A 26495-nucleotide genomic window follows, 5' to 3' on the forward strand; every position below is an offset into this window, starting at 1 on the left:
CATACCAAGTTAGAATACACAGCTGCTAAAAGTAATTTGTACATTTTCACAGTGGCTCCTCAATATTTTTCTTCCACTGTAGTTCTTTGAGCAGCATCTCATCAGCTCTCAGTGCCCTTCAAGGACGTTCCCTGTGTGAACGAGGGAACGAATGCACAGTGCTTTGTGTGTGATCTGACGTACTCAAAAGAACATTTCCATTTTTAAGGCAATGATTACTTTTGTGTTCTTTAAAGACAGATTAATAAACATGCTAATAGGGTCTATAATGAAAACTGAGTTTAAATGTTCTCTTGTTCGCTTCCTCCACTTAATTTTTTCTCTTCATTTTCAGCATAGGAAATTGCATTACAGTTTTTGTTAATAGGTCTTCTCTGAATTATAGTGATTTGCAAACTATGTTGTTCGCTAAATTAGAGTTCAGAATTTATGACTGGAGATTCAGACTGTGGGAAATAACAGGGGTTTTTATTTTTCTCCCAAGTGGTAACGTAAGGATCTTTAAAAGGTGACAGGGTAGTATTGTAGTTCATGGTTTATGAAATGGCTTAGTTTTCAAATTTAATCTTTCTAGTAAAACTAGTGGAAACCTGAGTCTCAACGTTTGATGTTACTGCTGTCATACATATGTGTGTATTTTCCCTCTGAATATTTTATGCAGCTTAAGTGGTCCAACAGATTGAAGTTTCTAGGTTTAGGTGCTTTTTGGGGGTAGGTTTTTTTTTGTAGGATGTGGAATTTTGAAAAACATGTAAGGCACTCATTTTCATAGGATGATCGGGGGGCTGGAGCACCTCTACTGTGAGGAAAGGTTGAGGGAACTGGGCTTGTTTAGCTTGGAGAAGAGAAGGCTCCGAGGAGACCTCATTGTGGCTTTCCAGTACTTGAAGGGAGCATATAAACAGGAGGGGGAACGGCTGTTTATGAGGGTGGATAGTGATAGGACAAGGGGGAATGGTTTTCAACTGAGATAGGGGAGGTTTAGGTTGGATATTAGGAGAAAGTTTTTCACCCAGAGGGTGATGATGCACTGGAACAGGTTGCCCAAGGAGGCTGTGGATGCCCCATCCCTGTAGGCATTCAAGGCCAGGCTGGATGTGGCTCTGGGCAGCCTGGTCTGCTGGTTGGCGACCCTGCACATAGCAGGGGGGTTGAAACTAGATGAGCTCTGTGATCCTTTCCAGGCCATTCTGTGATTCTATGATTCTAGGAGCTTTGGCTGAGCAGTGGGAGTAGCAGTGTAGTTGTTGCTGGACTTAGCTGATACACCCTGGAAAATGATGCTGTAACTGGGTTCAGAGTGTTTGGACTTGCAGAAGTGAAGTGGGGAAAAGAACTGTAAGTTCCTGGTTCTCCTGGGGTTAGCCCTCATTGCTTGGTGCTAGCCCAGGGGTGCCTAGCTGGTGTGCTTACATCCCTTTTGCTGTCCTGGGGCTCTGTGTGTCATCCTGTTGAACTGTGGGTGTAGATGACGCTGTTTGTCATTGCAGACCACAAGTCAACATCTGCACAACACAGCTGTTGACACTCAGGTATGGCTATTGCAATCTGGGTTTCTTTGTTCTCTCCAGGGCCCACAAGAAGTCCAGGTGTGGCAGGGATATATTCTAAGTCGCTGTGAAAGGGAGACCAGGCAAGGTCAAGCCTTACTTATTCATCAGTTTCTAACCAAATCAACAAGGAGCTGTAAGCATTTTACCAGAAGGCCAAGGCGAGGACACAAACCAGAGCTAGTGTCTCTGCTATTTAATGAAAAGGAGTTGTGGGAAGAGTGGTGTGTGTTAATGTGGAGCTGGAATGCTGTGAGAGCGGGCTGCAGCAGGTAGTTGGTGCCTGCCTGTGCCCAGTGGTATCTGTGTGTACCAGCTGTCCGATGTATGCTGCCAGAGTGGGCACGGATGAGCCTGAAGAGTCTCCAGCTTTTGCTCCCTCTGCTTGTACATTCAAAATAATTATTGTAATGGGTTTGGAGCACTGATGGTGGTTAAATGTCATTTGCTGCCACTGAAAGAACGGAAAGGTCTTCTCTAAGTTCATCCAGGACCGTGTCTTTCTGCCATTTCATAGCCTAGCTCCACAACCGCAGTTCGTCTCGAAATGTCAGCAATACTTAGGGGGGATAAGAACTACAGAATGCACATTGACAGACAAGGAAAGGGAAGCGAAGAGCAGCCTTGTGTCCAGCCACACAGAGTTTTTTCCCCATCTCTATTTATCCTCACTGAGGTCCTGCATGTTCCCTGCCTTCGTAGCACCTCCACTGCATGCTCTGAATAATAGATGTACAACGCTGTATTCTCTCCTATGCCTCTGCACCACCTACTAGATTTGAATCATAAAATCTTGTTGTGAATATAAATGATTCATTACCCAAACAATTGATATTTAAATTAGTTTACTATGTGGTTTAGTTGATACTTAGCTGTCATGGTACTGTGCCATAATCCACGTACTCTGTAATGCTATGATGCATATGCAACAGCTTTTTGGTGTTGCATGTTAAAAGATATTCATAGCATACTTTCTATACTTCTTTTTTCCTGCAGAAAGAGTAGGATTTAGACAGTAAAATATTGTTTTTCAGGTGCACAGGAAGAGTCACAGGGGTAGGTAAGTGACAAGGAAACAAGAACATTATTAACCCATGCTTCTCAAAGAAGTTATTACAAATAATGTATTTACTTCCAGTGAACTTTGTGAAAATACACATGGGAACTTAAGATGTGAAAAGGTCCCATATTACTAGTATAAATCTATCCAGAAGAGATTGTTGTAGCATAAGCAGCTTTGCCTTGCAATCCTTTGCTTTTCCTCTGCAGTTCCTTTGGCACTCACCCCAGTGAATCACGGCAGAGCAGTGCCATCAGGGCTCCTCTTAAACAAGCAATTTCCTCTCTGCCCACTCTCTTGCCACTTCAGCTCATGAGGCAATCACCAATTGCGCGGCAAACTGTCTAGCAAAGGTTCTCACCATGCTCCTTTTAAGACAAGAATGTGCTCTGCGCAGAGGAGTTCATCTTACTGTAATATTTTGGTGTAAGTGAAGGAAGCTGAAAAACAAAAACTTGGGTCCATCTTTAAAAGAAAATAGCCAACAGAGGCCTGTGTAACAGAGCAGAGGCTGGTTGGGTTTTGGGTCAGGTGCCCTGGGTGACAGAAGAGGGGTATTATTCTGTGCTGAAGCTATGATCTGGATTTGTTTCAGACATAGCGAGTGCTTTGCACTTAGGTTTTTGGAGCTTTGGGTCTCTTTAGTCTTGGATGTTTGTGGTTCTGCAATTTCTTAATGCTGCTAAGACTCTATAGGGACAGTATTTCAAAGTGGAAGACAAGCTTAATTGGTTTTGGTCTATAAAATGCAGGCAGAGTGCTGTGTATGATTTTCTTGGCCACCATGGCAATACAGTTGTACTGGTGCAGTGCTCAAAGCCAAAGCCCAGGGCAACTTCCTTCTTGCTAGCAAATCAGAGGAGGAGAGTTAGAAAGAGAGGCTCTAGCTGGGTGACTCCTGGAAGTGTCATGGAGATAAAGGCAGACAGTTCAGAACACAAGGTTCTGCCAGGCTCTGGAGGAGGTTGGGAGGGGAAGAGAGGTAACCCAGCATCAGTTAATGCGCAAAGGCTTCAGCTGAATCGAACAAGGTCTGGCTGCCACCTCACATTATGGGAGGGAACAGGAAGATGAAGGTACAGTTTGTGGAGATTGCTTAGGAGCAAGATGCTTGCTGAGTACATCATCGCCTGGTGTTGGCTAGCTGTACCTTCTGCAAAATGCTGTAAACACGGGTCCCAGTGTGCTTGGGATGCAAACAGCAAGTCTGCTGCATGGACGTTCCCCTTCTGCTCCTCCAGGGCAACTGGCTAAGAGCTGTAGTCTTCATTAAGTCTCCAAGTTCAGGACTAAAGTTTTCTGCAGTGGTAGGCTTTAGCTGACATGGAGACTGGCCAAGAAAAGAAGTCAAACCAAGTATGGAGCATAAGGCCAATTGGTTTACATGAGAGGGAATGTTTGTTGCCTTAGGCTTTTTGGAAATGCTAGCATTGGCGTTCTGTGTAATGCGTTCAACCCAGAGCCTTTAAGAACTTTTGCTTTCACTGAGCAATTATGTATTTATAGTTTCTACTTGCAATTTTGGTAAAAACAAGGACTTTTTAAAAAGCTCTTGAATTCTTTGTGAGCATTCAGTAGTGAATGCCGCATGAAGGAATGACTCTCAAACGTGAATATTAGTTAGTCCTCTTACTCAGGTGATGCACTGAAATCAGAGACAGCTCAGTTTGTCTTTGATATTACTTTTGTCTGCTGCGTGCTGGAAGACAACTATTTACCTTGTATGGGGCTCAGTCATGGCAGAAATGACACTGAGATGCTCAAGCAGAATGCTGAGCACTTAATTTAAAGAAAGCCCTTGCTCTGTGGAAGCAATTATTAGGGCTACAGTAGGAGGCGGCTGCTCACGTAGACCTAGCAATTGTATGCATCTAGTGTATAACAGTTAATGCATTGTGGCTCAGTGTGAGCTAGAACCCCCTATTGTAGACAAGCCTTTAAGTATTTAATACCCAGGTCCCCCTTACTGAAACGTCTGAGTCCAACTTGGCCTCCACCTGGTAACTATTGTAAATTTCCATCGTGAAACTGCATTATGTTTCAGCCTAATTAGCACTGCTAGCTGTAGCCTTAGTAAAGAAACATTAAATTAGAGAGTACCAGGGGCTGAGCACCCACATCCTCTCCTGCAGGAATTAAATCAATTTCAGTCTTGCAGTGTTCACACAGCTGATTTAATTTAGTCTGTTTCTCTAGATGATGGCAGCAGAGGAGTAGGAAGCCCTTGCCGTTATTACTTCTGTTTTACTCCAGAGTTGTATCCGGTTGAGTGCTATCAGGGTAGCACTGCTTATTAGCCCCCAAGAAAGGCAAACACACTCTTTCAGTAGCAACAAAATTAAAGGTTAGTCAATAAATAGCAGTTACTGGCAACAAATTAAGATGAGAAACATTTTATTGTGGTAATAGGAATGAACGTTTCCTACTGTGAAATTGAATTTTTTATTGAAATCAAATATATAATTAAGATATTATGCACAGAAAAGGTTAGAAACCTTAACATCTTTTGTCCATAAGCCAAATATTGTAGTGTGTTGATATCCATGCTGTGAGTTCCCCATTACTGCTCTGCCAGTAATTTCAACCTGGCATCTAGACTAAACTGTCTCCCTAGGAGCCAAGGGGAAACATAGTTGATATGCGATCTCAGGCATGGGCCTTTCGAGAGTGAATAAAAGCTCTGTCATGTTTTACGAAATTACACCTGCTGGTTATATGTGGTGATCATCTCTGAATGAGGGAGAGGGCAGAGTTCACCTAAGTTATGGCAGAGACTGGTATTGGAAGGAGCTTGATGGGATTTTACACAATCTTGCAGCTTCACTCAAATATGTTTCGGGTGGGCGATAGGAACTGAAAACAAGGTAATGATGATGTGTCTACGCAGTAATTCTAAAGTAGATATTAAGAAGTGCACAGCTCAAATTGCTAGCTAAAGCTTGCTAAACAGCCTCTGAGCAGTATATTCTGTGAATGAAGACAGAGAAATGTGATAAGTGTCTGTCATACAGTGCTAGAAATGCAGCAGCGTACTCTCCTCTTCTCTGAGCAAAGCTGAAAAGGAAGCCCAGTTACCGGCACGCTGTGGGATTCCCTTTAGGCCTTTGACTCCCGGGGCCCTGATAAACACAACAGCTGGGCAGGGGTTGGACCTGATGGCCTCCAGAGGCACCATCCAGCCTCAGCCATTCTGGCATTCTGTGAAATCCAGGCAGCCGTGCCGAGCCCAGTGGCCGGTCTTGCACATCCCTTCAAGATGGTCATCAGGGCTTCAAGCCATCTCACTTGAACGCCATAACAGCCACCTGCCCTTTGCTTTTCACAGGCACTAAATCTTCGGTGACACAGTGGGAGATGGTGCATGATGCTTTTACTGGCTTTGGGGGCTGCAGAGCCTGTCCTTCCCCAGCCTGTGGCCCCCAGCATGGTGATGTTGCATTGGTGAGGCTGCATCTTGTGGGAGCCCTGTGAGATGCAGCCCGAGAAGCTGCAGGTTGGTGGGGCTTCAGAGGTGCTGGAGGATTGTTTCCCTGTGCCCAGTTAGTTATAGGGCCAGCAGGAGCAGAAACCTGTATCCTCCCTTTCTCATTCCCTATGGCTGCTAGGAGTGTCTAAGGCAGGTGCATTACTTTATTGTAATGTACCTTGCAGAAAAATAATGAGAGCAAAACCCTTGTTTGCAGCAATTGTCTCTTAACATTTGAAACCTCAACTGGACAAAATCAGCCTTTAAGTCTCTCCTTTATTCCTGGAGTGTCTCTTGTCACCTCAGCCTGAGCTCTGTAGCCATACGCATTTTTTCCCCTCCATTCCTCATTTCCTTAAAGAGCTGATTCATTGTGATTTATTGGGTACAAACTACAAAGCTAAGTATTTTTCAGGATGTAAGTTGTAGTGGTTGTGAGAAGGAATGAGACTATAATTCTCCCCCACTTTATTTTACTTAGGTATTTTTAGAGGGGAGGGCAGGCTGTATTCTTTCCATTAGACCTCTCCTTTCTTAATCACCATTCCCTAATTAATTCCCTAGTTAAATATAAAGAAAGCATTAACTTTGAATAATGTTTTCCTGAGTCATTAAGTAAAGAAGAATTCCTTTCTTTTGTAAGATGACTCATCGCTGGGGGAGCTGGAGTTGGCCCCAGGGTGGATATTTGAGCCTCCAGTCCCAGGTGCTCTCCTACCTACACGGTCAGCCCGAGGTGGGAGGCAAAGGTGATATCACATGTCACCGACACACAAAGGATATCATCCCTGCTGTGAAACCGTGCCCCCAGTACAATGTTGGTTTCTTCTGATGGAAAGCTGAATCCAACTTGCAAGAGTGAAAATCTCCAGACAAAGCTCACACTTAATAAATGTGAATGGATGTTCTTGCTAGTACAGTGTGCTGCTTGATGCATTTTCTTCGGTGTCCAATCTGACTCCCAAACGTACCCTTTCTTTTCTCCTGCCACTTTCTCCCTCCTCTCCCTGCACCACTTTGCACACCTGCCTCGTACCAGTGCAGCTGTGTGTTGGGTGACATCCTAAACCTCATCGTCCTGAACCTCATGGCTGAAAAATAAACAAACTAGGTTAAGAGGGAAAGGCTCTGAAAAGCAAAAGGAGAGGTTATGGTGAACCAGTCTTGGCCAAGAGGCAGAGGAGGGCAGGGTTGAAGCTGGTCAGGCTGATTTTACCGCTGAAGGAACATGGTTTAACCATATCCAAAGATTATGACTTTCTTCTACTGTACTAGCTCGTGGCATTAATTTTCAGCTCGTAGTAATAATTTTTAGCTCAAAAAGGAGTTTTAATAATGTTTCTTGGTCCAAATGTTGCTGATTGCTTGAGATGAGAAAAAGAATGTGCCTTTAGTAACATGGCAGCAAGGAAAACATATGGAATATGTTTCATGTTATGACATAAAAATGCCTGTGGATTGAATGTCGTAACAGTGAAGGCTCCAATATGTAATCGCTGGGCGTTGAAAAACAAGCACTTAAAAATACCCTTGGTTTTGATAAAAAGTTCAGAAAACAGAAATCCCACTGATGTTCATTCTTTCATTTGTTTTACAGGCATTCCCCTGCATTTCGACGGGAATTTATGGTAAGTAAGACCTTAGATGTCACTTACTGCTTACTCATTTTTCTGCCATTATGAGTATTTTAACCAGGGATATTTCATATCGGACGTCTCCTCAGCCAGTTGGACTTGAAAATCTTTTTGTACTGTGTTAAATTACAGAGAGCCAAAGCCTTTGACTGTGGCTGAGTGCTAGCGTGCTGATAAATGGATGCTATCATGCAGCCCTCAGCAGCCTGCCAGCCGGGACCCATGGCTGTGATTACACTCCTGTGGCTCTGGTGGCTCTTAAACACACTGCTTGTGGCTTCCGCAGGGAAAACTAGGGTTTCGACACAATTTTCCATCCAGAAGGCAAGTAAGCAAGGCTCCCCAATGTCCAACGCTGGGAAAAAGTACATTTTCCTTAAGCAAACTTGCTTGGATAATGGGAAATTGTCTTTGCTCCCTTGAGTTGTGCTTCCACATGTTTAGCTTAATAATTTGCATCCAAATTAATACTGCCTGAAGATACGGAGGGAAAAGGTTGTTTAAAAAGTTAATCACTTGCTTGGTTGTAATTTTAAGGCAATCCACCACTTGTGTTCAGCTGCTTTTGATTGGCATTTTGGAAGAAGCAGGCATGATACTTGAAGGAGGAAAAAAAAACCACCGTTCCATATTTGGAGAAAAATCCGGAGGAATCTGTGAGAGGATGTGCAGATTTACCAGGGGACAAAAGTATTTTGCCATGTAAAAATAATGCAGGCTGATTTTTCTTTCATTTAGCTTCAGTAAGCACATACAGATGATAATACGTTGAATTACTTGTAATAATTTTAGAGGGGAAGATAAAAACACTGCACAGCGATTAAGAAAAAAGCATTCATCATATACCACCATAGCAAGATAGAGCTGGAGTGTGAAAATAACATCTAGTTCTAACTTTTAGCTGGGTTGATTTCAGTTTTGACTAATCAGATATTGCAGATGTGGGGAAGTTACTTCTAAAAAACGACAACAATATTTGGGGTTGTTTTCTCGAGAACTATCTAGAAAAGCTGTTGTTTGAAATCAGTTGTTTGGTGACTGTAAATCTGAATTTCAGCTTCGGAGGGCACAATCTGAATTACTTTGGGTGCTGTGTCTTTTAGCACTGAACTGCACTTCCTCTACTGCAGAAGGACGTACAGATGCCTTCCCTGCCAACACCAAAGGTCACTGGCTGTGACTTTCTAAACAGCTCTGCCTTTCTCTGTGCTTCTGGCCCACCTCCTGAGCTTTAAGGGCACAGTCCACGTTTAGCTGTTGGCTTTGATGTCGAACTTTGATCTTTAAGTCACCGCACGGAAGCGCTTTTGTGATTTCACCAAAGCAAGCAAGATGTGGCATAAGTATATGGAGACGACAACTAGATACCGCTTTAAACAGTTAATATTATAGTATAAATGGGTTATTTAATAGAAAAGGTTTCAGCAGGTGAGGATTAGAGTTATCTGAAATTGGTAAGGAGTGTTGGAAAGGATCTCGGGTAGGAATCTTGATCTTACTTTCTGGAAGGTGATGGACACTTCTCTTGGCTAGCATTGATTTTAACTGGTACACTGCGACATCACTGAAACATTACGCAGTGTGGTAGATGCTCTTTCAGTAACTGTTTGCTGTTTTCACCTCTGTTGAAGAATTCAGAAATATTTCTTGTATAGTATTCAGGATTTCTGTTACTGATTCTATGTTTAGATGGGTTTTTAGTTTGTTTAAAGTACCTCTAATTTGATTTTGCTACATTTTCTATTCCTTACTGAAAAAAATTACTTAGCTGGGTGGGGAGGACCCATCCTTTGCACATTCCCAGATATGCTGGGTGCCAATATAGCAATGGAACAGGCAGCCCTGTGTCAGGCTTCAGGTGTCAGTATTTTCAAGAATGTTTGACTACAGCTGCAGTGCTGAAACTATGCTGCATGTTGTGCTTGAGGTGTAAGGTACACCCAAACCCCTCCAAGGAATGCTTTCATCTTTCTGTTTTTGTTGGTATTTTTCCCTCTGTACACATACATTCCTTTACATAGTTTCAGCATTTAGGCAAGCAAGTGGATCAGCTTCATTCCTGGTGGTCTGGCCAATCAGTAATGCCTCATGTCTACTTAATGCCAGGCTACCCCGGTAAAATGCAAGTGAAGGAGCACAGCACTTATTTCTCACCTCAGATCCATAGCAACAGTTGCTACCCATTCAGAAACCCTTGGCTGATAACTTTCACCTCCAAGTGGAAGGGGGCAAATTTGCAAGAGATCAACTAAATGGATCCAGTTTAAGAATCTGGATTGCATTTTCCTCCAAACCCTTGTAAATGCCTAGATTGCTTGTCTTCTCTGTTGTTATTAGAAGAAAGTAGTCAGACTTCTCTGGAGAGCAGTCCCTTCCTGTTTGCATCACTGCAGAGTGCTCCTTTTCTCCCATAAAAAGGAAACTGAAGAAAAGAAAGCCACATCGAGAGGTTTTGGCAGAGGGCAGACAGCTTTCCATAAGGGTGTTGGGTGGAGGAGAGGGCTGCTTTTCCTCCCCAAACACTTCCCTACTGCTCCATCTCCACCCATAGCACCCTGGATGTTCCAGATGGGATGAGTTAGAGCCCCAGGAAGGCCATTTGCCTCAGGGCGCCGTGCCAGGACTCAAAACTTTGTTTTCAGTGTTCTCCTAAAGAGCTCTGGCAAAAGTTTCACTCGTGAGAGATCGTTGTTTCAAAAATCCGATGGTTTCAAATGGCGGATTAAATCTTTAAAAAATGTTTGTGAGGACGGCAGAACAAGTTCAGGTCTGCCCAAAGACACTTTGGAGGAAAAAAAAATACCTGTTATCTTTTCCTAAGAGACCCCTGTCAGCTCTAATGTGCTTCTAAACTGATAATCAGTCTAAGAAAGCAAAGGTTATGAAGACTCGCGTCCCCATGGATCCCTGGGTTACTCTGTTCTGTAGCAATAAATGTTTTCCTTTACAACAAAAGCATAAAGGTTCATAAATAAAGCTGCTCCAGGAGCACAGAGGACGTGCTGCCCCAGTACCTGGCAGTCCCTGGCAATCCTGCAACTGGCAGACCCATTCAGTAACCCTCATGGTTATTATTATTATTGAGTGTTCAATAACACTCAGACCTCAGAGAGAGCAATATTAGCACTATCTCAGCTTTCTGAAGGCCGGCTTTGTTTTTAGGGATACTCTTATGCTTTGCCTCTTCCCTTTTTCAAAGAAATTCTGCTGTCTGTATATTAAAAAAAAAAAGGGGGGGGGGGGGAGGGCAATAAAAATAAATTCACAGACAAATTTATAGGATAAAAGGAATCTGAAGGGTAAAAAAAGTTATTTTAAGACTGCTTGATTTTCAGCATATGCAGTGGTAACTATTGACACATCCACTTTCCCCATCTTTACCACCTTAATATGTCTGAGGTATTGCCAGAAAAAAACATAAAAAGTGACTTCCTTGTGTAGTTTTTTATGGAAGAGTACCTCATTATCATGTCTTCAAGAAGTTATCTGCAAGTTATGGTATTTGCAGCCTGCAAAGTGAACAGGGATGTCTGCTACGGTGCTACAAATCTTATGAGCTGCAAAATTAAAACAAGGCTCTGCAGATGGTTATGAGAATACAGGAATTTTCATGCCTTGTCACGTGCTCTGTTGAGAGATCATTGTGGGTTGGACTACATATGGAAAGACTTGGGGATGTTATGGTCTATGCACATCTATTTGTTACCTTCTTACTGTTATTTTACAGTAATGCAGGGCTTGGCTTCTGTTCCTAGATACTTATGTTGGCAACGTAAGCTGCTCGCTGGCAACATAAGCAAGTATTCAAATGTTATTTTAAACTTAGGGGAGGAAAAAATGGAAAGAGGGAAAAAGACAGCATGAAGAAATCTGTAGCTGTTATCCCTTTTTGTCTCTGCATCAGAATAGTTGTATATTTTATCTTGACTTTCATGAAAATATCATCCATCTTTTTTGAGAAACAAGATCATGGCAGCTTCTAGGTTTTATTGTGAATGCTTATTTGCTTTATTTATTTATTTATTTATTTATTTATTTCTGTTTTATTCATAAAGAGGGAAAGAGAAAGAAATAAACCCAAAGCCATGAAAACGCAGTCTGGGTCTGCAGTGATTAGAACAGTGGAAATGCTCAGGTTCACTGCATTTTAAACACATTTATTACATTGGAGTAAGACTTATTTCATTTAGAATCGGGCCTCTTTTGGTTACTTGCAGCTTTTGGCCTGACCATGGAAAAACATTGCAAGGATTAATTTATTATTTGTTGCTACAGGAGAGCCTGAAAAGCAGGCTTAGAAAGCAAAGAGGAAAAAAAAGAAGCAGGGGAGAGTGAAATAATGTGTGCAGTGTGCGTGTGGAATAGGTGTACATAATAGAGTCTCAAGGTGGGATGTAGGGAGGCATTACACATCCTCTGCTCTGCCTTGTCTTCGTGCAAGGAGATAGGCCCCTGGTACAGTGCCAGCTTGTTACACGGTTGTCCTGACCTCAGTACTTCCTCCTCTGTACCCAAATCAGGATTCATCCTGCCCATCCACACAGGACTGGGAGCACATCCATCAGCTCTTCTCCCTGTGAGCTGATCCAAGACAGAGCATTACCAGCAGGTGTGCCACAGAAGGGTTACAAAAGCCCTCTGAAAATCTGAGTCAGGAGACTAAACCAAACATTTTCAAAGGCAGAACAAATTCCTTACACAGGGCTAAAGGTTGAGGCAATCTATTTCCATCTTTCCCATCTGTTTCTCCTCATTTTCTGCTGGCATTTTGTTCCTAAGATATGCATTTCTTTAATGAGCAATTCTAATAAGGATTGCACTGTCATCTTTCTACAGAAATTTTTCAGACCTCCTATGCACAAGCGTATAATACTTAACCGTAAAGTGACTTTATGTTTATCTTTAGTCCAGTGCTTTCAGTCCTCATAATTGATGGCATCGTTCTGCATGTGGTCATTGGCATGTAAGTGTCGTGATGTCAAAGTGATGACATAAGATAGATATTGTAGAAGCTCTCTGTTGGAGGAAAAAAATCTGGTAGGCTGTGTAAGAAAGCTTCCCATTATGAAGATTCTTTCCTCTTATTAAGCCATTTTTTAAACCTAATCAGCAGCTCCTCATCCCTCAACCCAGACTGCATCAACTGTTTGACACCACTTTGTGGCTTTAACAGTCATTTTCTGTAACTCATTGGGAAGTTAATTGCATTTTGTTATTTACTCCATAATTTGTGTAATGTAATATTTTAGTGAAAATGAAGATGTATGATAACTCATTTTGTGTTGCTTCTTTGGGGACTGATCGCCAGTTAAATGAGACTATTATTAAAATTAATAATAGTAGCAGCAATGAAATGACTATTATAATATTCAAGTAATCCTAGAAATCTAATTACTGCTTGTATAAAAATTTGTTGCATGCATTATTTAACAATGTTCTTATTTCAGACAGCGTAGTGTCCGTGATACTAATCGGTCTTTTCCCATATTTTAAGTACTAAAATATGATTACTGGAAAGTGTAAATCAATGAGCTCTCAACGGTCTAAAATTAACATTCATATGACATATTTAGCAAGGAGAAACTCAAACTTGATTTCAAAAGAGAGACTTAATAAGCTCTCTTTTTCTGTGGAAATTGGCATTTTATGGATAATGTAGTTAGATTATCAAGAAATGTATCTATTCTGAAGTTCTTGCTGACTGCCCAACTTAAAGCATTTCCCCAGAATCTTAGAGAACTAATCCCACATTTCATTAAAACACTGTTCAGTGCCTGTCCTTAAAAAAAAAAAAAAATCCTTCAAAAGCTTACACTGAACACTGAATATTTTCCTCAGTTGCCACCTGGTGTTGTTCCTTCTCTTTTCCCTTTTCTTTTCAGAAAGAGATAGGTAGAGCTTCTATATAGTTGCATCTTTCTTTTAAAAACAATAGGGGCATAAAGAACTGAAGGCTTTGTAAGCCTGGAAGGCCTAGCTTCACATAGGTTCACTGCTATGAATTTATATTTGCATATCTCAATTGGCCCACTTGATCTCTTAGCTTCACAGAAATAATTGTTTCTGTATCCTTTTCCTCTTATTTCTTAGAGGCTTACATCTCAAAGCTCCAAGCATGGCTGTTATTCATCAGTAGTTGGTTTTGCAATGACCTATATGGATATCTGGAGAGGAATAGGCAGTAACATCTCCAAAGCTATCGAAACCAGATTGCATTTCAGGGACTCTTCTCTATATCAGGAAAAGGTGGACCTTCTTTGTAGCTAATTTGTTAAGAAATTGAGAGGGAAAAAAAAAAAGAGAGAATATATGGACCTTGTCCCGAAGAGCTTAAATTAGCATGGTGCATTCAGTATAAGTACCTCTTGGTAAAACGCTCATTATGAGCAGGTTTTTTTTTTTTGTAAACCTGCACCTTCCCCCAGAATAGAGCATATCTCTACGGGCTACGCTTGGAGCCCTGTTCATTGCTGGGTGGTCTTGTCTGCATGGGCTTTATTGAGCATGGAACATACCACAGCATCACAGAAGCAGCCAACAGCAGAAGGATGCCCGTGTTCAAAATGGTGAAGTTTTACACAAACCTATGTGAAATGCTTAAAAGGAAATGAAGTGGCCTAACATAACTTTAAATTCATTGCCTCAAAGAGTTTAGAGACTACTAGCAACTGCTATAATTATTTAGATACATATTCAGATAATTAACTCAACCAGCTAAATGTGTATATTGCTACTCATGACTACTTCACTACAGATGTTTTTTGTCTTGAGAAGCAAAGACAAAGATGTGCTCTCATTGGGTTCCTTAAGGTCCTGGGTAACCTCAGCTAACTGTGAATTTTTTCCTGCTTTGGACAGAAGGTTGAACCAGGTGACCCACAGAGGTGCTCTGGTGATTCTAACCTGTGTTTCTGTGTTATCGAGAGCTCCTTATGTGTTTTCTTCATTGACAAGTGAGATTCATACCAAGGAATTGCACTGCTACTGCAGATTCCTTGGTGAGATCTCATCAGGTGCTACAGCAGAGCTTTTTTTAATTTTAAAGGAGAATGTCATGTTGTTGTGGGGTGTCTTTTAACCGCATCCATCATTAAAATATAGTGTGTCAAATTTGCAATTACAAGAACATCTTTTTCTTGCCATGTTTTACAGAGTGTGTTGTATGTGAAGTATCTGTAGCCTTTAAGTTTTAAACACAATGTAAAAAGAAAGACAGCTAGTTTAGTGTTTTCAGACAAATTTCATGACACTGAGCTTCCTTGAAAGGAAGAACTTTGTATGAAATTAATCTAGTTAAGGAAGAGTAGGTATCATCTTGACAGCTGTAAAACTACTCCTGGATTTGGAAACTTTCACTGAAGCTGGTGTGTGTCATAGTAGCAGTGATTCTATATGTCCATGCATTGCAGCATAACCATTCTTGTATGTAAGCTTAGTTATACGTCACAAATTCTATAGGCTTCAGGAAAAGAAAAAAAAAAGTAGAAATGCCTCGGGTAAGATATTTAGTCCATCAACCGCAATCATTTCAATACCAAACAATTGTTCTACTTCATATTTAGAAAAGCGTTAGGCTTATTCTGTTAATATTGCATCCGACTTATGACTTAAAACTTCTACGAGAACAGAACAGTCTTGCTAGTCTGTGTTTGTGTGTCCTTAAATAGAATTTACAGCCCTTACACGCAAACGTTGACTAGGACTTTTATTTGTGGTTTGACCCGTAACAATTAGTTTTACCACAGAGGTATTAACTCTGTCTTTCTGAAATTCTGTGTTAATGTTGGATAGTTATTATGCTAGGAAAACAGCTACTTCCTCTTATTCTTTTATTATTTCTAGTGCACAGTGAGACGCTGGTCTGGCCTAGGCACAGGGTATTGTGGAATTGCCCCTTATTTGCCCCATTTCTTGTTCTCTGTATAAAACATAATCTCTTCTATGCATTTATACAATACGTAATGTAATGGCCCTGGTCAGCGTTGGAGACCCTAAACGTTATTGCTGTGTAAATACAGAACGTCACTGTTTATAAAAATTTACTGTGAGCTACAAAGATCATCTCTCATTCAGATGCTTCATGTCTGAAAATTGCTTGAAAAGGTGACCAAGAAGTATGTACAAGGATAGTGGGGCTTTTAGGTCGCCTGTGAAAGAAACAATAAAGTAAAATTAAAAAAACAAAAAACAGTAATTCAATTGCTATGAGGACGAATATTTTCTCACTCCCTTGTAACAAAGCAAGAGATCATAAAAAATGAAGTGCTATTCTGCAGCTCATCCGGGTACCTGAAAGACAATTTGAAGGTGTCTCTTCCTCCAGGGGTTGCTCACTGTGTTGTCCTCTTTTCTGTATCTCTGTGAGGTAGGAATGCTGCCATACATCACTGGAAAGGACAACTGCTGCTGAGGCAGAAGAAGACCAGAAAAGTCAGATGACTCAGCATAATGAATGACTAACCCCATTCATAAGCCAGGATCCTGCTTATAGAACATATTCTGCATTTCCATGCTTTGCCGTCCATGGGGTGGTATTAATGAAAGACCACCCTGGGCCTGGGGCAGGGTTCTGGCTCTTTGTCTTCAGAACAGGGTGAAAGCCACCATGTGCCACTGACTACTGGAGACTCTTCCACCTTTCTTCTGTGTGAAGTAGTGATGCCAAAGACAATAAGATACAACAAATTACAGCAATGGAAGGAAGCATGTATTGCAATGGCCTGAATTTTCTAGAGAGAAAAGGGATTTTTTAAACTGATTGTCTGTGGTAGTAGAAAGTTAGACATGTATACATGCGTTAGATGTATGCAGCTTGAGTAATCTGGTGACAGTTGTATCATTGCATAGAAGGAGTTGCAGGCCTGCGTATTTATATAGGATTGAGGCATTATTTCTCAAATTCTGTGTTAATTATTAATAAAAAAGCAGGTCATTCAGAAATTGTTTTCTATTTCATAGTCTATCCGAATCCTATTATTCAATTTAAGCCACTTGTCTATATTAATGAATTATTAAACAACTTGTGAAAACATGTGGCCTACTGCAGAGGAAACATAGTATGTCAAAAATTACTTTTCTGTGAATATTATTTAGGAACAAGTTTGGATGCTTGCAGGAACATCTGCGCAGAGTCAGATTGTTGCCGCTTTTGTTTACTTTGCGGTAATGGCGTAGATGTTAAATTCCCCTTCAGGCTTACTTGGGGTGAGGAGCTCAGAACCGAACGTGCACCTTGTGGAAGAGCGTGAAGTCAGAGGTTCAGTACTTGTTAACAAGGTGACTACAGAAATAAATGTGGATAGCCTTTTTGTGTACCTGCCAGGCAGGCGGGCTGAAGTCAGCCATCTACTTGAGGAGCTGCTTAGAGAGGAGGATGGGAAAAGTCACCTTCTGCTGCTCTAAAATACACTTTGGCTCAGGTTTCTGCTCGATAGAGCTGAATTCAGTTTATTTCTGAGCTGTCACTACTGCAGAATAGCACTGGTGCGAGAGGTATTCTGCACGAAGACTAACTGTAATTGGCAATCCATTTCTTCATTTCCATGCTATAGCCGGCTTGACAAATTAATCACAATCAAACACAGGCTGCGGGATGGGGGCGACCTCTGTAGCACAGAAGAAAAATGAGTCCTCACGCTGGCATGACAGAGTAATCTTTCAATTCACCCCGTTGGGCTGAGCGAGGGGACTCAGTGTTGTGCCTGTCGCTGGTGCCGCCCATAAACAAACTGCTCAGCGCTGGGCTTTGGCTGTTGGGGTGGAGGTTACTGAGTGCTGGCCAGCACCTCGTCACTGACCGCTTCAGGACAGGGACTGCCTGCATCTGTCCTGATGAGGAGCAGTAGCTCATGAGATGGGTGGGGAGAGCGAGACCTGAGTTGCGCTGTGAGCAGTGGTGCTGTGTCTGGTTCTGTAGGAACCATGCCTTGCTTTGGTTGGGTGTGTGGTGCTCCTGCATAAGCAGCCTGTCGCAGCAGTGGTTATGGTTGGCAAAAAAAGAAATGGCATCCAAAACGAGGCAGGAAAGAATGGCAACCAAAACAAACCAAGTGCTGAGATCTGTTGTTAGATACTTTAGGTAGATGTCTTCCTATGTACTTCAAACAGTGCGGCACATGCATGACTTCTAGGGTTATATTTGGAATATAGTACTCTAATACAGTAGACCTTCCCTTAATAATGTTCTTTATGCTGTCTACTGTTAGGATTTTAGCTTCCCATCTGGTAACTAAAATAGAAACAGAGCTGATTTCTTATTGCAGTTAGTCACTGTACCTTGGTTTCTGAGCTATAATGGTTTCCACTGGCTGTGAAATATTTTGCTGCGTTTAGAGGAATAGATCTAGCTTTTTTTAATTGACCCTATTCACTTTGGCTATAACTGCATTGATTTTAGTAGAGGAAAAGTCTTGTCATTTATATGGTACTTCTCTAATAGTTTTCATTTCTTTGTCAGATAAGACTTTGTTTTTCTTCTTGAAAGAGTGCCTAGCCCCTTGGAAAGGATGGTACTTTGAAGTCTGATTTGTAAACAATTTGTGTGTGTGTGTCTCTCTCTTTACTCCTTTCAATATTTTTCTTATATACAAGAGTGGAAGACTTTCTTTCCTATTTATTACTGGATGATAAACAGTATTTATCATTTTCCAATTTCTTTTTGGACAGTGCGGCATATCACTTTTTTGTTTTCCTTCCTCTTCTCCATGATGTTTGAAAGAACCCTTTAACAGAAATAATGTATAATGCTATTTGTAGGGTAATAATTTTCTGTATGTAATGTTGTGGCATCGAAAGGCTTCCTGTCCCCTTCTGTTTTCATTTCTCTCTGGAATAAGAACATTAAACCCTCACTTTGCAGGAGTTGATAATACTGCATATGAAAAACATCATCTTTTGTGACAAGCTGTGACTATTGTTCTGTCAAAAGCCAAATTCTGGTTTGCTTAGTTGAACTGAGCAGCACTTACAAATCTCAGCCAGTCACTTGCTGAGGGAAGGTGCTGTTCCACATGAATGATGTTATGCTGATCCTGCACAGAAGGCTTGGTTCCGACATCCTTGAGCTACGTGGAGGCGGTATGGATGTTGGCACATCGCTCTAGCTGGCGGCTGAGTTGCTTGTTTTCTCTGTCAATTTCCCTGTCTCTTTTGTTATGGTCAAAAGAATATTTCTAAATTAGAGAAGATGACAACACGAACTGTTGGGCGTTCAGATGAGAAAAATACAGGATAGACAGATCTAGAACCTAGTCAAAAAAGCGGTTTCAGCTTTGGGATGAGAGTAAATCAACTGTTCCAGCACCGACCCGTGTGCAGTGCACAGCATTGGCTTCATGTACCAGTTCATTACCCCGTGTTTTATGCAGAATGCGTATCACTGTAAATTGCCCGGTGTAGGCTGTGAGCTGGAGACAGTGCAGTCATAATGGCTTTTCAATTGGTGCTGTTTTATGGCTTCAGAACATTTATCATTTTCTTATGCCTTTAATTACCATAAGATAGTTACGCTTGTGTCCATAATAGGCACTGAACATTATGCCACTGTTAGATTTTTAACCATTCTCTTTGTTGTAGCTAGTAAGCGTGATATAGCAGACTGTTGTGGGTCCAGGATGTTGGTTTGTTTTTTTTACGCCAAGTGCTATTAGGAACCTTACTGTGCAAGGCCAACAATGTTTTGAGCTCTCTGATTATAGTCCTCTGTTTTTTTTTGTTTGTTTGTTTGTTTGTTTTTGGTTAGTGTTGCTGAACAGGCATTGCTTAATTAAGGGAAAAATCATTTTTCTTAGTTTTAGAAAAATAAAGCCTACCTCCCAGAATGTGAAGGAAAGGGAAGGAGAAATTGCTGCATTTTCCACAGAAATAAATATAAGGCAAAAAAACTAATGCTTCTCAGATGTTTATCAATAGCTGGTCTGTTCATTAGTAATCTCATATTCTGTTGTGTACTTCTTAAATAATAATTTAGTAGTTTTTAAAGTATTAATGATTTACTGATGTATATTAAGCTCATCTCACATAGGAAGATGTTAGACTTGAAGTTCGCTTCTAATCAAAGCTGTCAGCCATGATGTAGATAACGAGGGTGCATATTGGCAATGCTCCTCATTCCTAATGAGGCTTTCGGTTTGTAGAACCTTACAGCAGTCTCCCAGTTGTGTGGCCTGATTAATGAGTTGTCACCATTTTATTGAATATAGGTAATCAGAAGCAGCAATTGAATTCATCATATTTGGCAGCCAAGAAATGGAGAATGTACAACAACTGACAAATTGAATGTTCAGGAATCTCTAGCTGTTTAATTTATGTACACACTAGGTTTTATTAACTCCCCATGTATATTTTCAGTGCATGTTTTCCAAAACTACATCAGAGTGCAGGACACAAAAATACTTAACTGCTCCATTACTGAATTTCTGTAATAATTCCAGCCTGTTCTGAATTGTCTCATTAAGAGCAGTCAGGGATGTTCTGGTTGTGGGTTTTAAAGCATTTGATGTCAAAGAATTAACTTCCTCGGCCTTTTTTTATCTTGTTTTGTGTTTTGAATGCTTCTTTTCCTAGCAGTTGACCTTTTTGAGTTTCCCATGCTGATTACACGGTATTTATGCTGACCTTAACCCAGATGAACACTTTCTAAAAAGGAATAGATAGAAATGTTTTTATGCCAATAAAACATAGACTTGCAGTTGATAAACATTATGCTTAAATTAGATATGATTTTAAGAAATTATCTACTTAGAAAAAAAGTAGTTTGGATTATGCATTAATTTCACCTAAACAGACCAGTTTTCACTGAGTTTTGTGGCATCCTAGTTAGGAGGAGGTCACCTTGATATTTGCACTTAGAATATATTTTGGCTCTGGTGTTGTCATTCTGGTGCCTTAAATGTTCTTACCTCCACAATTTTTTAATCTACTTATTTTTATTACTTGTTTTTATGACTCTTACTGTCAACATATTTCATTAGTTTTCTACTTATTAAGCAAAACGGTTCTGCCTGATTTTCGCGTGTAGTCTTAATTTTGTAACTTTTAATGTATGATCCCTGCTATTTAGATTACTTGGTATTTATTGCTTGTTTCTGTCACCGCCTACTGAATATATTAATGTCTGTGAATCTGTACATGGTGATGCTCCTCTCTTCCCCTAGAATCTTAGGTCTGATGATAAAACTGTCTTCGTCTTCCTTCACAACAAATCTAAATATCCACTTAATAAACACTAGGAGGTAATCTCGTGCTTCAATCCAATCCTGAATCCTGTCTATAATTTGCAGTGCTTAAGACAGTATCGTCACATTAATATGCATCACACTCAGAATTATTTAAAAGATGCTTTGCTTTAATAAGTAAAGAAATAGGTACTCCAATCTAAGCACTATCTAGTGCTGCTCCCAGTCAGTGGTGTGCATGGCATAAAACCCTCTGGGAGCTTTGAGGTGCTGAGCTCATGCCCTCCATTCCACTGCTTCCCTTGTCCTGTCCAGTGCCAGGAGTGGTGGAGAACGTTCACTCTGACATCTCGGCCAGAGGACCTGAACATGGAGTAACTTCTGGGGGACAGGGGTGAGCTGCTTTCTTTGTTTCTCTCCTTCACCTTTTCCTTTCTTGCCTCTTTTCCTCCATTCATTCGATGAACTTTCAAAAGTACCTCAATCCTTCTCGATCATCAGTTATTTTCAGTGTATACCTGGTGGTACTGCCTCAATCCTTTACATATCCAGAATATGAGAGAGGCATATGTGGAATTTGATTGCAAATGATAGATAATATCAAAATTTCAGCAGTGGCAGTGCCCCAGAAGCTCACATTTCCTCCTTTCACTGTAGCCGCATTCATGCACAGTAGCTCTTTGGATAGTTTTCTAACCAATTTTCAAACTGTTTGCATAAGTCTGACTGCTGTCCATAGCATTTTTTTTTCTTCAGGCTCTTTCAGTCTGTGTAGATAAATTTTACTCCAATTTCTATAGGAGAGGAAGTTTCTGAATTTCTGCTCATGTTCCATTCTGTGATTCCCTTCTTTCGGTGTCCACATGAGGTTGGGTATGTAGTTATTTCTCATTCTGTTCATTCAAATTCTTTTGCCTCTGAAGGAGGTCTGCTTGTGACCTGTTTCCTAAGGAATACAAATCCTGCTTCTTTGACCTTTCTAAATTTTGAAAAGCCTTCTTTCACTTTGATGTCCACCACTGATTTTTTTCTATTTCTAGGATACTTTTGAGTTCAATACCAAGCACTGCATATAAGGTGCTTTAACATAGCTTGATAAGTACGGTGCTGGTACTGTTCATTTTAGTTTGTCCTTAACTAATTCAGAGAGGGACTGTACATTTGTTTGCTCTTTGAAATAACTTTTAGTAGTAACATTCAGACTTGCACTGGCATAAACCTACAAACATTCCACATGTTATTCTTTGCCTGTCTCCAGGACACAGGGTAAACCCACCAGCTTTTATTTGCATAAGCACCAGGTTATGCAAGATTATTTTGCAAAGCTCATATGCAAATATGTGTAATTGAAATAAGCACTGATATTGAGCCCATTGGTCTTGTCTCTTCCGTACTGCTTGTTCTCTTGCTCTGTTTGTGGAGGTCCTTTGTTTAGCAATTGATTTGAAAAAACCAACACTGTTTGTTGTAGCATGACAGTCCTGTCCTAGTAGTTTGGTAAATCTGACTAGAATTGCTCCCTCTTCCAGTACCTTTTTGAACAGTGTCTTACTCAGACCTCATGTGTTTTGTGCCTTCGCTTTTTGTTCTCTACCTTTTTTATTGGTTTCTTTCTGCGTTTTACTACGGCGGCGTTTTGTAGTCCTTCAGATGGCAGGCTTTCAAACTGAGTGCTTTGGCAAACATGGAGCTGCTGGGCGCCATTTTGTTCTTTCCCAAGCCCGCCTTGCCGGTGCATTGCTGAGGGGCTCAGAAGTGGCGGGAAGCGGCCTGAGGCTCCCAGCTCCCCTCCCAGGCCCCCCAGCCACCCTGCTGCAGCACCTCGATGCCCTCACAGCAGCCCAGCAGTGCTGCAAAGCTTTATTTTCCTTTAGATACCCTCCTCAGCATCTCATCTGTTATCACTGACTGCCAGTGAAGTCTGGTAAGAAACTCCTTCTCCACATCTGTTGTTACCCCTTTCCCCTTCTCATTTATCAGGCAGGGTATGCTGTCTTTGGCCTGTCTCTTCTGACCAATGTACCTGTAGAACTCCTTGTTATTTTTCACATCCCTCACCAAGTTAAGCTCCATCTGTGCCTTGACTTTCTTGATCCCATCTCTGCACGTACAGAGTGTCCCTGCGTTCTTCCCAGGCAACACATCCTTGTTTCCGCTACCTGGATATGTCACTCTTTCCCCTCAGTCTGACCACCAGGTCCTTGCCCAGCCATGCCTGTTTCCTGCCCTTTCAACTCCATTTCTGCGCCGACTGTGCCATGGAGATCTTATTTAACTGCATAGAGCAGTTGAGGGGAGAGACCCTTTCCTCAGGTGAAAGGACCCGCCATTTCCAGCCGACCCAGGGGACGCGTCCAGCCCTAATTGAGTCACTGATCACTGATGGTGTTAACAACCATGAAATTAAAAACTAAAATTTACTAGGGCTGGTTTTATACCGTAGCTGAAAGCCCTGCTCTCTCTACAGCCGTAGGAGTGACTGTGCTATGGAGGGTGGTGATTGCAGATGGGGGATTTCCATATGGGTAATTTGGTGAAATAATCCAGGCCCAACCTTAAATATTACAGTGGTATTTCTTGAAGTCTGGAGAAGTCCAGCTGTTGTGTTAATACAATCTATCTAGAATGGAATTCTATTGAGAGAGAGGACCCTTTGATCCAATTAAATATTAAAAAAAAAATGAAGTCACACTACCTAAAGCAACTCAATAAGCTTGACTGAGATGCTTACAGTCTGTTCAAGCAATATAAAAACCTCTTTTGAACTGACCCACCATTGTTTACTTCCCCTAATTAAAGGTACCTTCTCCCCCTATTTTGTTTGGTTGCTTAACAATCAATAACATTTTTCCACCCTGTAAGTTTACATGCTTTTCCATATACCTGCACTGATCTATCTGGGATTTCATATTTCTGAGAGGATTAATTGTGTTTGTGATGTGAAGTGTGGATATCTGCCTCAAAAGCATCATTTTCCCCAGGTACACTGTGGGTCAGCTCACGCTGAGTGTGTACACCAACTAAATTTAATAAAGTGCTGGAAAAAAACCACCACTCCTGCTGCCACATGGCTGCATTTACAAGGAAAAGAAGGTGGGAGGGCAGTTTTCACTTAGGGGCTCAGGTTGAGGCTGCCTGTTTTTTTAAGTGGAGGTCTTCTAATCTCACTTGTCTGACAGGTGCTAAGAAATTTACATTTAAATTGTTCAGATCAGCATCTTATTTGTACTGAGTTGTCATACAAAAGAAATCTTAGTCTTCCATATCTATCCCTGCTTGATCTAACCAACCATAGCATAGGCTCCTTCTTTTCTAATGTGGGTATTGTTTCTGACTAAAGTAATTCATTTGCATCAGTCTTTCTTTTTCTCCTATATCAGTTTGAATATTGTTCAGAATGACACAGAAAATGTTCTATTTTTCTTGAAGAATGACCTCTTGCAGAATGAGATCATTTTACTCTGTAGTCAAGCACGCCAATGCTGGTCTAGCCGGAAGCAATGGCAGTTGTTAAACCCTTCTAAGCATTACAAATTTCCATTGCCTTCCAAAGCGACACAGATTTGCTTGTATAATGTTAAAAAAATAATAAAAATCATCACGCTGACAACTTGTCAGAATACATGCTGATAATGCTATTTAAAACAAGTGTTCATAATACGTAAAGTTCATATCAAGCTGAAATTGGATTTGAATTCATGCGATTGGCAGTGCCATTAACTAGTTATTTAATTTCCTTTTTGATTGAAGTGTGCAAGACTCAGAAAATGCATAATTGTGAGTGAAATGCAAATGAGAGATATTAGCAAAAAACCTATTTAAAATTAAAAAAAAAACAATAAGACTTGTTTGACAATTAAGGCTGTGATTTTTTAAAATTATGAAATTAATGAGATCCAGGATATCTTGTTGGTCAACTTGTGTTGTTGGGTTTAAAAGGTAACTGATGATAGAGGCTGACTGTCAGCCAGGAGAAGTGTTGCAGTAGAGGTGCTAACTTAGGTATATGTAATTGAATTAGCATGTGAGAGAATGAGAACTTAAAAACAGACAGAAGGTCAGAGAGTCAGTGTTTTCCAAGAGAAGATGATATTTTTATGTTTTTTTTTCCTTTAATTGTTGGTTCCATGCTCTTTAGCACGTGAGCACTTGTTTGTCAGTTTTCCCTTGAATCTTATTTCCAAAGCTCCCTAATTAATTGTTTTTCTCTTTTTGTGCATCTTTTTGTGATCTGAGGAAACAAAACAAGAAAACATGTTCACTGCAGCATCTGGGGAAGTGTAAAATAGCTGCTGGCCTTTCCCATGTACTTTTTGTTCACTTTACCAAAGGTACAGCATGAAATGAAGGTGTGTCTGGATTGTATTGGCTGGTTGCTAATACATAACAGTAGCATAAAATAGTTCGTGCTTTAACCCTTGCTACACGTTAAGATACATTTTTTCACATGGAGCTCATCTCTAACCAACCAAATAGCTTCTACAGAAATGATATAGCATCTATGCAAGGAGGAAAAAAAGGCTTCCTCTAAAAAACTAGATGCAAAGTATGTTAGTGTAATGAGTCTCAAGTCAGACATCCTGCACGAGTACTTGTTTTAGCAGCGTTTATGTAGTGGATGTTGCAGTAGTTATGAAGTGCCTTAATGCTCATTGAGAAAGAGAATGCTATTAAGCATCAAATAAAAAACGCAACCATCTCTGCTCCTCTAAAATGTACTGACATCTTTGAACTCCAGATTATCTGGAAATGTTTCAGTTTTGAGCTGCTGTAGATTTCCTGAGTACAATAGCTGCTGGTCTGTGTGACCCTGTAGTATGATTTATTGCTGCCTGAGGCAAGAGCAGGGAAAAATCCACACTGTGAATAATATGCACAAACCAAGAATCAATGATGTATTTGTTAAAAAAGAGTAAACTAAGTAGATACAATATGCCTCACACAGTGTCTTGCTTTTTCACCCAATCTGCCCTGTAAATTTTTTTTCGTATACGTCTTTTTGGGGAAAAAGATAAAAGAACATCTTTGTTTCCTTTTGCTCCAAAAGGAGCTGAGTATATGTAGTTTCAGCTGATTTTCTTTATGTGCTCTTAGGAAATCTTTGATTTCCCTTGAAGAGGAGATAAGAACTGTGCTTCAGTAGAAATAATGTCAGATTGTTTTGTTTGTTCTTGTACGAGTATGGCTCTCACTAAGTACTCTGTTGGTTTTAGATAATCCAGCCAGGTCTTTGGATTGCATCTGTCAGAGCAATTGAATGTGGTGGAAGTGATTCAAAGGATAGAGATGGGCTGACAGTGCTGGCTGTTTTCTTTGTGGGAGTGCATATTCTTGTCCATTGCCTATGTATGCCCTACTCCTCTGAAAAAAAGTTTCTCTGACTTTTTATATTGTGATCTCGTTCCATTTTACTGTAGTAGCTTGTCTTCTCTTATATACACATGTATCCCCAAATCCTTGCACTTCAACTCCTGTCATATTATGCTGCTTATTTTCAGTCAAAATACTCAGAGTTCCAGCAGAGCTGACAGCCCCGAAATTCTCTCCCAAACCCAATCCTCCTTTAGAAAACTGCACCCCATCTTGCAACCAGAGCTGCTGAGCTCTCTC

General features: G+C 40.8%; 1 protein-coding gene across 9 annotated transcripts in view; it reads left to right on the top strand.

Moving 5' to 3' along the window:
* The window catches only part of MACROD2 (MACRO domain containing 2), an 838556-nt gene that overhangs the window by 544177 nt on the left and 267884 nt on the right, over nucleotides 1–26495 (top strand). For all 9 annotated transcript variants that reach the window (XM_015283424.4, XM_025149218.3, XM_040697783.2 and 6 more), the window contains one exon: nucleotides 7674–7704. In XM_015283424.4, the coding sequence (XP_015138910.3) occupies nucleotides 7674–7704 (31 nt within the window). The remainder of the gene's footprint in view (nucleotides 1–7673; nucleotides 7705–26495) is intronic.

This window comes from Gallus gallus, chromosome 3, assembly GCF_016699485.2.
Source record: "Gallus gallus isolate bGalGal1 chromosome 3, bGalGal1.mat.broiler.GRCg7b, whole genome shotgun sequence".
Classification (NCBI taxonomy): domain Eukaryota; kingdom Metazoa; phylum Chordata; class Aves; order Galliformes; family Phasianidae; genus Gallus; species Gallus gallus.